General features: G+C 38.3%; 1 protein-coding gene across 1 annotated transcript in view; it reads left to right on the top strand.

Annotated features, from left to right (window-relative positions):
* LUZP2 (leucine zipper protein 2) overlaps positions 1-16,934 on the top strand; it is a 4,367,081-nt gene that overhangs the window by 2,168,375 nt on the left and 2,181,772 nt on the right. The window contains exon 4 of the mRNA XM_044083339.1: positions 5,916-5,997. Coding sequence (XP_043939274.1) covers positions 5,916-5,997 — 82 coding nt within the window. The remainder of the gene's footprint in view (positions 1-5,915; positions 5,998-16,934) is intronic.

Below are 16,934 nucleotides of genomic sequence, written 5' to 3'. Positions count from 1 at the left end.
AAAGGTGATTGGTATCACATCTGGACAGAGGAAGAACAACAAGGAGACATGGTGGTGGAATGAGGAAGTACAGGAGAGTATACAGACAGAGGTTGGCAAAGAAGAAGTGGGATTGTCAGAGAGATGAAGAAAGTAGACAGGAGTATAAGGAGATGAGGTGCATGGCAAAGACAGAGGTGGCAAAGGCTAAGGATAAGGCATATGAAGAGTTGTATGAAAGGTTGGATACTAAGGAGGGAGAAAAGGACCTGTACCGATTGGCTGGACAGAGGGACCGAGCTAGGAAAGATGTGCAGCAGGTACAGGTGATAGAGGGAAACATACAAGTGAGGTGGGTGTGTTGAGGAGATGGAAAGAGTACTTTGAGGGGTTGATGAATGAAGAGAATGAGAGGGAGAGAAGGTTGGATGATGTAGGGATAGTGAATCATGAAGTACAATGGATTAGCAAGGAGGAAGTAAGGATAGCTCTGAAGAGAATGAAGAATGGAATGGCTGTTGGCCCAGATGACATACCTGTGGAAGCATGGAGGTGTTTAGGTGAAATGGCAGTCGAGTTTTTAACCAGATTGTTTAATGAAATCTTGGAAAGTAAGAGGATGCCTGAGGAATGGAGAAAAAGTGTTTTGGTACCGATTTTTAAGAATAAGGGTGATGTGCAGAGCTGTAGTAACTACAGAGGGATTAAACTGATCAGTCACAGCATGAAGTTATGGGAAAGAGTAGTGGAAGCTAGGTTAAGAAGGGACATGATGATTAGTGATCAGCAGTATGGTTTCATGCCGGGAAAGAGAACTACAGATGCAATGTTTGCTCTGAAAGTGTTGATGGACAAGTACAGAGAATGTCAGAAGGAGTTGCTTTATGTTTTTGTAGACTTAGAGAAAGCATATAACAGGGTGCCTAGAGAGGAGTTGTGGTATTGTATAGGAAGTCAGGAGTGTCAGAGAAGTATGTAAGAGTGGTACAAGATATATACGAGGGTAGTGAGACAAAGATGAGGTCTGCGGTGGGAGTGACTGATGCGTTCAAGGTGGAGGTGAGGTTACATCAAGGACCAGCTCTGAGCCCTTTCTTATTTGCAATGGTGATGGACAGGTTGACAGACGTCCCCGTGGACTATGATGTTTGCAGATGACATTGTGATCTGTAGTGAGAGTAGGGAACAGGTGGAGGAGACCTTGGAGAAATGGAAATATGCTCTAGAGAGAAGAGGAATGAAGGTCAGCAGGACTAAGACAGAATATATGAGTGTGAATGAGAGGGAGGCTATAGGAATGGTGAGGATGCAAGGAATAGAGGTGGCGAAGGTGGATGAGTTTAAATACTTGGGGTCAATAGTTCAGAGTAATGGTGAGTGTGGAAGAGAGGTGAAAAAGAGAGTACAGGCAGAATGGAGTGGGTGGAAAAGAGTGTCAGGAGTAATTTGTGACAGACGAGTACCTGTAAGAGTGAAAGGGAAGGTCTACAAGAGGGTAGTGAGACCAGCTATGTTATATGGGTTGGAGATAGTGGCATTGACAAAAAGGCAGGAGTCTGAGCTGGATATGGCAGAATTAAAGATGTTAAGATTTGCACTGGGTGTGACGAGTGTGGACAGGATTAGGAACAAGTATAGTAGAGGGTCAGTCCAGGTTGGAAGGTTTGGAGACAAAGCCAGAGAGGCAAGATTACATTGGTTTGGACATGTGCTGAGGAGGGATGCTGAGTATATTGGGAAAAAGATGCTAAGGATGAAGCTACCAGGTAACAGGAAAAGAGGAAGGCCTAAGATAAGGTTTATGGATGTGGTGAGAGAGGACATGCAGGTGGTTGGTGTGACACAGCAAGATGCAGGGGACAGTTAGAAATGGAAACAGGTGATCCGCTGTGGCAACCCCTAACAGGAACAGCTGAAAGAAGATGATGGTAAGGTGTATAATAAGTACTAGTATTTTAGGAATAGTACAGATTATGAGGTGTGAGAGTGCATGAATGGTAAAGTGCATAATAAGTACTAGTATTTTAGGATAGTACAGATTATGAAGTGGGAGTGTGTATGAATGGGGTGGAAGGGATATTTGGAGGTGTAATATGATGCTAGTGTAAAATATGTTGGGAAACATATGCTGAGGAGTTGTATGATGTTGTGGGATAAAGAATAGTATTGGAGTTAGGTAGGTTCATGACAAGTACACGTTTTGGTCCTTATAAAGTGTAGTCTGAGTTCTTTCTTAAAGGATGTGTAATGGAGTGTAAGTGGGATGGCAGCTTATTCCAGGCTTGGGATAAAGTGGACTTGTATAGTAGTTTACCGATAGTTTTTTTGGGTTGGTAGATGTCAAGGAGTTGGTGGTTTGAAGTACGAAGTGTGCAAGTTGGAGTGTAGATGGACACTAAGGAGGAGAGAGCAGGGCAGGAGGATGGTTTATGAAGTACAGAGTGAATCATTTGTAATTGAGATAGAAGGAGATGTTGAGGGAGTTCTAGCCATTGTAGTGAGTTGAATGTGAGGCAGCGACGTGAGTTGTGTAGAATTTGTAATGAATCTTGCTATTTTTTGGTAGCTTTGCTGGAGATTGGCCAGGGTAGTGGTTTGAATATTAGTTAGTACTGGGGTGGCATAGAGAAGAGAGGGGAGAAGAAGAGCCTGTACCAGGCATTACTAGCATAAGAGGTCAGGAATCTACGGTTTCGGTAGAGCATATCCAGTTTTTGTTGAGTTTTTTTAATACTTTGAAGGATGTGTAGGTTAAATTTAAATTCATCATCAATGATGGCACATAGAAGCTTTGTGTGGGAGTCAGAGTGTATGGTGGTGTTATTGGAGGATGAGATGAGAAAGATAGATTTTAGGTGAGAGAGAGAATGTGGGAAGAATAGCAGGAGTTTGTTTTTTTTAGGATTCAGGATGAGTAAATTATCAGCCAGACATTTTTCAACGGAAAATTGTCCTGGGTTAAGAGTGTGAAGGTCAGAGACATAGTTGGAAGTGCAGATAAGAGTTGAGTCATCCGTGTAATGGATTAGAGCAGAATGTCTGCAGGATGTATGAAGTTCATTTGTAAAGATATTGAACAGGAGGGGACTCAAGATTGAGCCTTGAGGTACCCCAGTTGTCACTAAGAGCCTAGCTTTTTGTTAGGTCAGTGTGATGGCCAAGTTCAACAAAATAAGCTTGTTACATTCAGATATGGGACTTGTGTCTTCTAACAGAGCTAAATGCCAGAAACAAAGCTTGGGTGGGACAGAGAGAGCAGCTGCCCTGAGCACAAAGTGTTAGGGGCAAAATCAGCTAAAGCTAATCGGTGCTGAGTGCAATAAGTCCAAACTGAAGAGCTTTAGTGCTTATTAGAGGGGCACCCCAGCTTCCCCGAATAGTTTAACACCTCTGTTGAACACCATTCTTTACAGCAGTCATCCCTTCGCTAAGTGTATCTAGTGTGAGAAAGAAGACAACTGACATGGATTTTCTAGTATGCAAAGACAAACAGAAGGTACGGCAACCAGGATTGTCATGTGGGATGAACCGACAGTGTAGCATGGGATGCATATCATAAGCAGTTTTGAAAAACAAATGAAGGTATTGTACTTGGTCACCATGGATTTATCATGCAAGTTTTTAGGCATGTTTATTTCTTTAACCACATGAATAAGAATCGTACACAAAATGCATAAGCCTTCATGTGTGTTGTCATTCACTGCTTCTGCTCAATATTAATCACAGCAGCAAGAAAAATTGAAGCAGTGTAACCTAAGTTACAAGGTAGCTGCAGATAAAATTTCAACAGTTAATTTCATTGGTGGCTATTTCATCACTGACTGCGCTTAATCCGTTTTAGTATTATGCAAGTTCTAGTTATTTGTATCTTGCTGGTTTTGTATTGTACCTTTAAACATATTTGCTTCTGAGTTACAGCTTGTTATCTGGGGGTCTATTTTTTTTTTTATATTCATTATCTTAAAATATAATAAAATAATTGCTGCCACTTTTAATTTGAGTAGGCTTGTGTTGAATTTGTTAGTAGAGTTAGATGTACAAGGCACTAAGGGTCTGGGGAAATGTAAAAAATGCTCCTCAGTGAACTTGATCTATCACTGAATATATGTAAAGTATACCCTGGGTTATAAATAATACAAAATGTTAAAAAATTTAAATATTCATCAGAAGTACAAGTTATGAGGGTACATCACAAACATGATTCAACAGTCTAAACAAATCTAAAATTCCCCACTGAGCATTCAAAACCCCATGGCTTCTGTTGGCCTTAGTGGCCTCTGCACTCCTATCCTGCTCTAATTTAGTTACTTTCTCTAACAACAAACACAGGTCTGCAGAAAATCAGTCATTGTGTCCAGCAAATCTTCTGGCTTGCTTTGATATGTAAAAGATGAGGACATGTGAGAGGTTAAGTATTTTTATAACAACTAAATCAGATCAAATTTGTATTCATGTGTTCATAATTATGTACAGTGAACTCTATCAAGTAGCTAAACAAATGCTGCTAATATCGTGGAACTGCCAGTATGTTTATCAGATGTACTATACCAAGTTATATTAGCAGTACATGTAATAACCAAAATGTTATTTTTCTATTGTAGTTTTCATTGTTGTGACAATCAGTATGACATAATAATAGGTGGTAATTAAATGGATGTAGTTGATAAACACTGATTTCGATAAGCATAGCTTGATAGAAAAAAGTTGGGAACCACTACTACCTGTTTATTGGTTTGGTAGCATGTATATACAGTGCTGTTTGCTCTTTTAATTCTTTTCAAGTCTTAGCCTTGGTTACGTCTGAAAAGGATTATTTGGCTATTCTATCTATCCATTTAGTAAATGACAAGTATATTTACATTAAACTTTGATCAAGAAACTAAGCACCATCTCAAATGTAAATGTTTAGCTAAAGTAACTTGTCTGAAATGGAAAAAAAGAAAATGCCATAGTTAAGTATACGGGCAAATCAAGTAGAACTTTCCACAGATATTTCAGTTTAAATATTTTCCTTGCATGGTTTCTGTCTGTCAGGAAGACCAGTGATCACTGGGAATAGACAACTGAAATGAAAATGAATCACTAGAGAACAACAAAATTAAATGCTTGCATAGCATTTGAATGGAGACGTGGCTATGTTTTTGAGCAGACATTTAAGACAAAGTTTGGTGAAGGGAAACCAACAATTCTCTGCTCTGGTAAATAGCAGAGTGACACAAGTGAGTATCAGAGAAGGAGGTGAAGAATAGATTGCACAGAGCTAGAGTAAAAATAAATGCATCATTATAAAACACATTACACTAAATGCATCATAAAATAGTACACACATTACACACACCTATATGAGTTTTGTTTAGTGTACTCAGTAGTGTCGCATGTTGTCAGCAGGGCCATTGCCAAAACTCAAGTGGTCCAGGTGAGATGCAAGAGTTAGTACGATACTGTGACACTATATCGACAAGGCTCATTAAAAAGGTATACTCTAGTTATGTAACTCATTTGGGATATTCTTATATGTAAAAATGGCTGAATGTAGAAATGTAAAGCCAAACGGAAGGCTGTATTTTAACACTGTTTGGCCATGCTCCTGGATTCACTCTTTGTTTTCTTTCCAGTCATTTCAAAGCACTGAATTGCTAATATTTTGCATTAAATTGCATTAATCTGCATGTGAAGTTAAACATCTGTGGACCATTATAGTATATATTTTGCATTTGTCAATGTGCATTTTAAGTAGCCGCATGAGTCTTGCTTATTTTCAGTTCACGAAGTTAAAATAGAAGTGGCAGGTCAGTATCTGAAGTGTTGGATGACATATGTACCATTCAATTACTGATGCATGCTTTTCATGCAGTAATGAAACATAGTTACTGGCAGAAACTTTTGTTGTGAAGACAAAAACAACAGGACTTTTTATGGATTTTTCTTTCAACTAGGGAAGAAATGAAGTCTCTGCAGGAAACTCTTCAAAAGCAGCTTAATGAAGCAGCAGAAAAAGAAGAGAAACAGCAGGCTACAGTAAGTAATCCAATCTTCCTTTTTGTTGCTGTACATTATCGCAACTGTTGGCACCTGTATTTTTTCTTTTCTTTTTATAGTTTATCGTTATCTATGTGCACATCTAATAAAGACAGCTAACAAGCAGATGGAAATTTTTGCAGCATGGATTCTGTTGTACAGTTCACTGCACCATAGGAGAATGGTTAATATTTAAATGCTGATTTTGACTATGAGATGAACAAAGCAAAGTAAGTTTTTTCACCATAAGCTATGAGAAGAATCCGATTTTCCATGTCTACAGAAAAGATTATGCCACTTTACCCTGGGGCATATTTAGATGCAACAGAAAACATAATAAAACACAATGATGGGCTGTATCGTGTGGTTACAGTCACGCTGAAAACCACAAAATCCTAACACTGGTTGAAGACCTTATCGGATCATCTGTATTTACAGAAGAGTTTGTCTTTTGAAGTTTTTCTTAAATTAGCATTAGACCCAGTCTGTTTTACTAAATACTGTGCAGAACCAACATGATCAAGCTTTGCTTCAGCATCACATTTTGCATCTTCATAATGGTAAATCAAGTATGTTTTTCTAACACCGTGACTAGCAAGGAACCTGTGTATCTGCATACATATCTAAATGAGACCATACATAAGAGAGCTGTCGAATGAGCAGATAACTTTATATATATCCTTCTGCCATCTGTTTCCTGATGACCATCAAACTAATTCCCTCCTCCTGGAGTTAGACTATAGGAGGGAAGGTTGAGCTGGGGGCAGCAAATATTCATAACCCTTTTCCCCATTGGTCCAGTGCATTGTCTTGTTAATAAGCTACAGGGTATGTATGCACTTCTCCCACAGCTGTTAGATACAGTGCACAGTCTAGCTATAATGATCTGCATGGTCTGTGTGCTTCTCCCATGGCTGACTGATTTAGTGCATTGTCTGGCTATAATGAGCTGCACAAAGTGTGTGCGTCTCCCATGTCTGCAGATGCAGAACAGTGTCTTGCTATAATGAGCTGCATGGACTGTGTGCTTCTCCCATGGCTGACTGATTTAGTGCATTGTCTGGCTATAATGAGCTGCACAAAATGTGTGCGTCTCCCATGGCTGGCAGATGCAGAACAGTGTCTTGCTATAATGAGCTGCATGGTCTGTGTGCTTCTCCCATGGGTGACTCATTTAGTGCATTGTCTGGCTATAATGAGCTGCACAAAGTGTGTGTGTCTCCCATGTCTGCAGATGCAGTACCGTGTCTTGCTGTAATGAGCTGCATGGACTGTGTGCTTCTCCCATGGCTGACTGATTTAGTGCATTGTCTGGCTATAATGAGCTGCACAAAGTGTGTGCGTCTCCCATGGCTGGCGGATGCAGTACAGTGTCTTGCTATAATGAGCTGCATGGACTGTGTGCTTCTCCCATGGCTGACTGATTTGTGAATTGTCTGGCTATAATGAGCTGCACAAAGTGTGTGCGTCTCCCATGGCTGCAGATGCAGAACAGTGTCTTGCTATAATGAGCTGCATGGACTGTGTGCTTCTCCTTTAGCTTGCAGATGCTATGCGATTTCTGGCTATAATGAATTGCAGGCAGTGTGTGTTGATGCATAGCAGCAGCTCAAATAGAGTACATGCTGTCATTGTCTGTGCTCTTGCCCCCCCATAAGTACTTCTGTGTTAGATATCAGTACTGGGGTTTTACCAAAGTGGTGCCAACATGGTGGGATATAACCCTACTCCCTCCACTCTGTGGGTGAGCCAACATCAAATAGTGAGTCTCATACATCCCAGAGTAGCTTCTCCAGAATCCAGGCCACAAACCGAGTCTGAGTCATCCGGGGCATAAACAGGGTTCCGTGCATTAGTTGCACGAAGGCACCCTAGACCTTATAACATCTCAATAAATTGATACCATTGCTACTACTATATTTCCATATCAGGTGCAACCATGCTTTTTCAGAATGATCTTTCTGATACAAGTTTTATCAAATAGAAATATGTATAGAACTGAACAAAGCAGAATAATTTGGGAATACAATTGTGTTTACTTCACTTCTTTCAAGTAGATAATTGAGCCAGTGCTGCAGTCGTGAGGAATGCCATACAATTTACTGGGTATGACTTTAGCTTTCAACAGATCAGTTTTGTAGTGACAGTGTTGTTGGTTGCTCATAAAATTATTCCACCTCTCATTTGCAAGTATTTAAAACAAACGTAATGCATTTCAGGGTAAGGTCCTGCATTGTCAGTTTTCATGAAGAAGGAACCATTTATTTTTATACATTTTTGCAGTGCATGATGTGAATGTTTCAGTTACTTTTATTCGCAGTTTTAAGCTCTACGATCTATATATTTCTGTGCACTGGGTACTTAAGCAAGCAAGTTCTTCTTCCGCAACTAAAATGTATACACTGTTCCAATTTTGTCATCAACCACATCACCACTGATTTGCTTGCTTTCAAAACATCAGTGCTAAGCATTAAACACATCCACAATGTTTTCATTTCAGTTCACACATTGCAAATAAGACTACTAAGTACTCCGAGACTGTTGCTCTCCTTCACTGCTGGATAAAGTATACTTGCTTTTCCATTTGTCTCACAACTGTCATGCTTCTTGGGCATACTCTTACCCAAAGAGTGCCTCTCCCTCCTTACAATGAGGTGACAGGATGCTGACAGAGGGGCCCTTTGAGCCTACAATGGGGCTTTTCCCCAATGTATGGCCTCTCAACCATAGCTTGACACCTTGCTTTGGTCAAAGACAAGATAGAGAGTTTCAAACTCTTTAACCACACAAATTAAATAAGGCATACTGCCTCTGTCTTCAGGATTTCTTCTCATCTGTCACCATATAACTTCTCATATTGTAGAAGCATATCTCTTCCTCTGACCAAGAAATGTTTCCTTTAACCCATGCTTTACCTTAACACTTTCATCTTTTATGTCATTAAGCCAGGAAGGTCGTATTCTAAACTTCAATGTATAAACATACCACCTTTGATATTTAAAGTTATATTGAATAACATCTCTGCTAAATATATCTGTTTGCTCACAACAATGGCTACAACGTAATGAACTCCTAGACTATACACAACTAAAAACTGCATTTATTAGCTTAAAGAGTTCCAGTATATGTACAGCTATGCAAAACCCAATTACTCTAAAAGAGAATTTGGATCTCTGGACTTAAAACACTTTGTCATTCCTCTTCTCAAAAATTGCTTTGACAATTCCTTTTATAATCAGTAGGTATTGTAAAAGTGTGGAAGTTTCTCACACCCCAAGTCAGTATTGAAATAAACTGCATACACCTTCAACACAACCAAAAAGTCCGACTCACCTGTGCATGACACTACCACTGTATTAACACCTGGCTACACCTCCCTGTCAGACACCTAGATGTCTCCATCCATTCCCTGTTTAATTTAAGTACTTTCCCCTTTACTTCTAAACCATCTCTTATCCATCTTTTACCAAAAATAACCTATAACCAAACTCTGTTTTTCTTTTCTTCCCTTCCATTTACTCCTAAAAATCGTCATTCCCCCTTTACCTCAATTATCTACTCTCCCTTTTCTCGCCCTCTCTACCTCCACCATAGAACTACACTTACACACCTGTTTCTGTCTCCAACTAAACCCACACTTAAACCTTTACCCTTGTGCTCTTCATGACATAGTATCTCTCATACCTCTATCTACAAGTGTGTTCTACTCCTGCCTCCAGTATTGCACCTCATACTGCCTCTTTTTTTTTTCATCTCATAATACCTTTTCAGTAATAAAGAATTCCTTTGAATGTGTCTGCTATGCAACTGAAAGTTATAATTCTAAATTGTTAATGCTTGCTTTTGATTAAATATTTAAAGACAATTCAGTTTCTCTGTGGTTTTAATTCTCTTTCTTGAGGAGCATTTCTCCCTTGAACTCTCCTGAAAAAGGTAGTTACCTAATCAGACTGTCCCAGTTAACAAAAGGAATAAATATTAAATAAGTCGCATCATATTCCACATATTTAATTGAGTAAGATTTACATGTAATATGTGGCTGAGTGTCCACCCTCTAATTAGCTTCCCTCCTGTTCTTCCCCACTGACCGTCAAGCCTGTCATTAGTGATTCAGCCCATACGGTATCTCTCATTACTCTGTGATGTGCAGTTATCATGGGGGGGGTATTTATTTACATAGAAAAAAAAATATATAAATATATATATATATATATATATATATATATATATATATATATATATAAAAGAAGTGGAAGAAAATACATTTAGAGGTGCCAAGAGCATGGAGAATAGATTTATTATATTAATTTGTTGGAGGAAAAAAGAAAGCTTGGAGTAGAAGAGGACATTCTTACAGATGCTGTCACTTAGGAGAGAATATAGTTTTAGTATGTGCATTAAATACTGTATGTAGAGCCTATAAAACAAGAGTATTAAAAGGATCCCAGCGAATAGGGGTAGTCGTCGAATTGGTTGTGAAACAATTGAAGGTGGTAGGTGACCCTCCTATGTTTGAAGCATTTGCAAGCTCCTGCAACTCCTTGAGATTCTTACTAAATGATTTAAACTTCAAGGACTTTTTTAGATTGAAGGATAAGAACTCCAAGGTTTGTAGACCTAGGATAGCAGAGTACTGGTTTGTGCACTGTAGTCTGGTTTTGATTGTCTGCAATGATGTTACATTGGGAAGGAGTGTTACGACATGGTAGTGAAAGGCGTGATGAAGCTGATAAAGAAAGAAAAGGATTCTAGTTAGATGAGTCTGTTGGTCTGTTGAGTAAATACCCCAGTAATTCTTTAACTCTGCCCGGATGGACAACTGATGTGCTTTACTGAGAACACTGCAGTGGTGCGTTATTTTGGGAGCAAATGCATGAGACTGAACATGTTTTTGGCTGCTGTTTGCAATGCAAACAGATTTCTTCTGGAATCAGTAGGTACATGCGAGAGGCCATATTTCAATTGTGATAAGAGAACACCTTTTCTAATAGCACTCCAACTTTTGGGGGATGAAATTGAAATCTAATCCAGGCCCATCACAAACGGGAGTTAATTTTTATTTTTGTACTTTCAATGTGATTTTGAGCAGCAAGATGTTGATCTCACCAGTTTCCAAGGTAATTAAAGTATTGACCTTCTTTTAAAGTGAGCAAAATTATTCATTGAAATATGACAATATTTTGGAGTTTTGGATAACTTTGCTCTGGTGCCATGTACCTGATAGTATTCACAATAAGTCTGTTTAGAGTTAGGCAAGGTAACAGAAGTGGTCAGTCATCTTCATCTAGGAGACGGTTTCTTGTTGCCATGTGGAAGTGGTGAGACCTGTAGATTTGCATACCATCAGCATATAGAATGAGAGGAGTGTGAGGCAAGTCTTCTATAAGGGCATTGATGTATGAGAAGAAGAGTATACCAGAAAGTACCGGGCCTTGAGGTACTCCTACAGTAAGTGAGCTAAAGGTTTCAAGTTTCCTGTTTTGATGGAGAGGAGTCAGAGGTTTTGGAACCAAGAGTTCTTGGTCATACATCTCTGATTTGGTTTGTGAGCCAAAAAAGAATGGTTATCTGACTAGGCTGAACACTTTTGTTATGTCAATGAAGACTATTCCACTGCAGTAACCCTTATGCATTTTTAGTATAATGTTGTCTGTGAGGGTAACTAGAGTGGTCTGAGTATTTCCGCCATTCCAGAACTGTGTTGCTTGAGAGAATAGACCTTATAGTTTGAAAGACAGTTGCAGATCTGAAATTATTTTTTTTTAATTTTCCCCAAGGGTATGTAATACTGATATGACCTGAAAGTCATTCAAAGAAGTAAGCTTTAATGTTTTGGGAAGACAATTTGATTTTTGTGTGTTTCCATGAAAAGAGCATAGCTTTGTAGGCAAGACATGTACTGTACACTATATAAAGGCATTTATAATAAAAAATCTTTACTGAGAGAAATAAGCCTGTGGCAAAATACATATGGCCAGTTAATGTACCTTAAGTAAAACTTAGAAGTAAACATTTGATTTTTTTTTTCTAATTGCAATAGATTTAAAGTAGATCTGTTATGCATAGGGGTGGTTTTGGAAATGGAGAGAGCTGATTGTGATTAGGCAAAGGGGAACTGGAAGAATTCTTTAGGAAAATCAGACATGATGAAGATTCCTGAGGTGCAGTGTATTGTATCACACCCAGTGAGGGATGTTTTAAGTTCTAAAATTGTTTGAGTATATTAGACTATTTTTCTAAGTGTAGTGAAGATGCATGTAGTTGTGCCTTATAGATGTTTCGTTAGTAAGGTTGCATAGTAGAGTAAATAGTTCTCATCCAAGGGAGTCATTTTCCAGGTTTTCCATGCATTATTTCTTAGTCTGTAGTCTCTTGTGGTCTGTATACTTTAGAGAGTCTTATTACTTTTGGGAAGAGATATCATTGCAATTTAAGTAGGAAGTTGGTTAAGGTTTACAATTTTCATGGAAGGGTTGGGGATGGATATAATTAAAGACCAATTAGTATTTGCAGGTATTTGTATGTTGCATTTGTATTTTGGGGTTCATTTTAAGGTAAGGAAATGGACATTGGTGAAAGTGAGGTTTATATGGTGATGGTAAAAATGATCAATGGTCATTCAGAAAGGAATGCGAGTATGAACTGAGGAGAATACATTTGGGGGAATTGGTAATGGTGAATTCAAGTAGACATTCTGATTCTGACTATAGGTTAGGCCTAGTTGCGGCAATTAACATTTGCATTAGTCCAAAGTTGGTTAGTGTGACCAATGCGAGTGATTTCAGTTGGCTTACTAAATTGATGGTAAAGTTCCTGTGGCTGCTTAAATTATCTGAATGCTTAATTTTAATAAGAATTGTGCCTATGGGAAGTTGCTTCTTAGGGGATGTGTGCAATAGGTATGATAATGGACAGATTTCTAATTCAAGAGAGTTTGAAGGTAAACCATTTGAGATCTGAGTCATAATTGGATGCATAATGAGTGATGAAGTAGGTTGTAAGCTTGTATTTAGTCATTAATAAAGTTACATTACATCACCTTTTCCAATTCCATTCTGGGCATTAACAGGGTGTTTGTAACCAGGGGGTTGAAGTGTCTTTTTTCATCCAGGATTCTGTGATATCTTCAAAATCTGGATTGTGAGTTGCAAGGAATGCATAAAGTTGTTGTAGTTTATTTTTAATGCTGCTGGCATTTAATAGTGCTCCTTTTAATGTGCAGTTTTAGGTGTGTGCAACATTGTTTGTGCTGGTTTGGTTGGTATTGGGTGGCACTAGATTAGTACCACTCTTGTAGGTAAGGATGAAAGCAGGGCCATCAGATCTCAGGATTAAAATGAATGTCATCTGTAAGATAACCGTTATTAGTATTAATGTGTGTTTTGAAGATTTGAAAAGCACCTAGCTGGGTGTATTCATATCAATAGTTTGGCAGGGTGATGGGGTGTTTCCCTTTATGTAATACAGTTTTTTTTATCAACAAATATGTTCATTAAGCTGCATATTTACTGACTTTTATGAGGTAACTGAGAAAAGAATGTGATTGCTTGACTATGAGGAGAATAGTTTATTACAGCACACAACATTAACGTACAGCAATGGCTACCATATTTATTAAGTAATTTCTTCACATTTACAACTTTTGGGTAAAACGAAATACAGATGAAACTTTCACCTAAGTGTACTTGAGCCTGTTTTGGGAAATGGTTGCCTACTACTGTATAGCATAATTCTCAGCAGACCATGTCATTTTTACCACACAAGCTGTATGTACAAATCATTAGCTGTACCTGGCAGTAAGTCAGCAGAAGCATGAGGGCACATGGGACAACTATTAACTGCATTTCAGTTTTCTGGAGCCCCTCCATACAGATATATGATTTGCAATAAGACAGTGCAGGGATGGGGTCACACGAGGAGACATTTCTTTGCTGTTAATAGTAATTTGCCAACAGAAAACACAGCCCATCTTGCTGGGATCTTCACCATACAAACATGCAGTAAACAATTGTGCAGAGACAAGCTTTCACAAAACTGACAAGAATGAGAACTTGTAGTGTCAAGCTACCTATCTCATCCTATCTGTGTACTCTGTCAATATAGGCCAGCATTTTAGCCCCCTCTTTGCTTCCAAGACATTGACTCTCTGACGCAACACCTCTGGTAAGCTTATACTGAACAGGTCCAGGCTGATCTCCTCCAGGTTTTCCCATTTTTTTTATAGACCCCCTCCCTCATAAATAAGAACACAAACATTTTACCATTCCACAAGGACATTCTTGTTCATGGACCTACTTACTGTCCTTCTAGGCATATCTGCTGCTTTCACATCCCAAAATTCAATCCTGGCAGTCATCAGCTGAGCTGACTGGAGGGTGTGGTCAGTGTTATCAAGTTTAGAGCCACAAAGTAGGTACATGGAGGCTGACCAAGTCAAATCCTGGGTGGTGAGAAGCAACATTTTAATATTTCACAGCACAGACTTAAACATCTATGCTGACTGCCAGATTGTCAGTCAGTGTTTCCTCAGCATATTTACTGAAACTGAATATCTAGCACCATTCTATCAGTGCCTCCTGAGTACAGTGCCAGCATTTCAATTCACTTTATTGATTCACATACCTACATATAAATGTACATATTTCTGGCATGGGAGATTATGTCCTTCTAGCCTACTAATATACAAAAACAATTATTCCTGTAATAAGTGTCCAAATTGTTCTTAAAAATATCTAAAGTAGTGCTTGCTTTAATGTAGGTTTGTAGTCTGTTCCTTGCATCAGCTACTCTGTCAGGGAACCAATTGGTAAACCTTTCATTCTTGTGCAATTTTCTGCATAGGTTTTTTATGATTCTCTCCTACTTTTTGATAACCCAGAAATAGTTTTCTCTAAATATCCTATATACCTGGATTAGGTCTCCTCTTAAATATCTCAGATGTTGTACACATTCAAATGTTTTATTCTTTCATAGTAACTTGTATGTTAATGTACGTAGATGCCCTTTGCATATCTATAATATCTTCCTTCCAATATACTCATAGTTTCTTTTATTAAGTTTCCACATTATTATTCCACACATTAGTTTAGGTCTGATGTAACTCACAAATGATGATTTCATCATTTTTGATTTCCAAGAGATTGTAAGTCTATTCATTTGAATTATAGTTCTATAACAACCATTTGCCAATTTGTTTATATGATTAGAAAAACTCATATACCCAGGTCCTTAAAAGAATTTAGAGTTTTATTCGTGTGCTGCATTAAATATTCATCCTTCAATCTATGACTCTCATATGCTTAGTTTTTGATAAATGTATCCGTGCTTTATTCTCCTCTGCCTAAATGGTTAATTTAGACAAGTTGTTTTGCAGACATGACCAATCTGTTTCACATAATCAGTTTTCCCATTTTCAAGTCATCTGCGTACAGACTGTAGAACATCTCAGATGAAAAACATAGATCTGTAAGATACAACCGAAACAAGGATGGGCCTAGGGAGACCTAGAATTTCACCTGTCCAGCTGCTGTATGAAGCTTGCCATATCCTATTTATAAGCCATGCAGCTGCCCACTTTATCAAGATTATGTCAGTATCAGGTTTTAATTGGTCATTGTTCTGTGTGTGACCCCATGAAAGGCTAAAGTTAAATCTACATTAGTTACATCAAAGCATATTTTTTTCTTGTCTGTTATTGAACACCATGTTACTGGTGGTTATGGATCTATTTCAACATATTCATTCTGATATATATTTCAAGTCTCAACCCTTACAATGTTGACAATATTTTATACAAAATAACCTTCTCCATCATTTTTCCCACAACAAGAAAGTAAACTTATGGGTTCATCTGACTCTTGGTCTGTCATATTCCCCTTTATTTTAAAGGTGGGTTTAAGAAGTACATGTGTCCACTCATGAGGCATCTCCCCATGCTTAAATGACCTAGAGAGTAACCGATCTATTGGTATTGTAACTTTATGCCAAAGTGTACTCAGGTCTTTATTACTACTTTTGTCTCATCCCTGTGGTTTGTTTGTCTCCAGTTTGCATGTAATTTCAGTATATGAAGTTACCTGAATGTTCCTAGGATAATTAATTACCTTCTTCTTGGACCCAAACTGTTTTTCATAAGATGCTATAAATATATGTATAACCTATTGTGTTTAAGGATAAATCTTAGAATCTACACCCAGTTTATCAATTAGTTTATCATTATTCTTATGCCATCTTATGAATCTATAACATTTTTTTATTATTCTCAGTATCTTCATGTACATTTTTAACTTGCCTATCAAGCTTGTTTAGTTCAGTTTTCAAAGTTGTAGCTCATCCTTGTTTCCATTTCTTATATTTTCATCTCTTATCTTAAGTATGCTGTTCTTGTTACCTCACAGCAAGTGGTTCTCCCGTTCGATTCTCGGCTTGGCTTGGGAGTACCTTCTGTGTGGAGTCTGCATGTCCTCCCTGCGGTTGGGTAGCGTTCGAAAGACATGCGTGTGTAAATGGGAGTGCCTTTGTTGAAGGTTGGGTGTCGAGCTGGCACCTCGGCGTTTCGGAAAAATCTACTGCCAATCATTAGTGGACCGGAGTTCCGCTGTGATGACCCCTTACCAGGAAAAAGCCGAAAGACAAGCAAGTATGCTGTTCTAACCTGACCTTGCATGCCTAGTTCCTGATATTAAACTTTTTTTGATGTTTTCCATTCAAGCAATTTCACTTTCAAAACTTCCCATATTCCTTCCACAGCTTTTCCACTGAATGCATCACACTAATTCATTTTACAGTGTGATCATTTTGCTTTCGTATTTAGTCTGTTATTAATCTTCAGTGTATTGCTTTTGATTTCAGTTAGGCATAATTATCTTGCAGTAGTTTAACCTTCATAACTTCATGATCAGGGCACATAAATGGTGGTAAAGCATGATACAATGTAA

This window comes from Protopterus annectens, chromosome 9.part0 (assembly GCF_019279795.1).
Source record: "Protopterus annectens isolate FY-2018-M chromosome 9.part0, PAN1.0, whole genome shotgun sequence".
Taxonomy (NCBI): Eukaryota; Metazoa; Chordata; order Ceratodontiformes; family Protopteridae; genus Protopterus; species Protopterus annectens.
The sequence above is the reverse complement of the archived record's forward strand: the minus strand, read 5'-3'. Positions and strand labels throughout refer to the sequence as shown.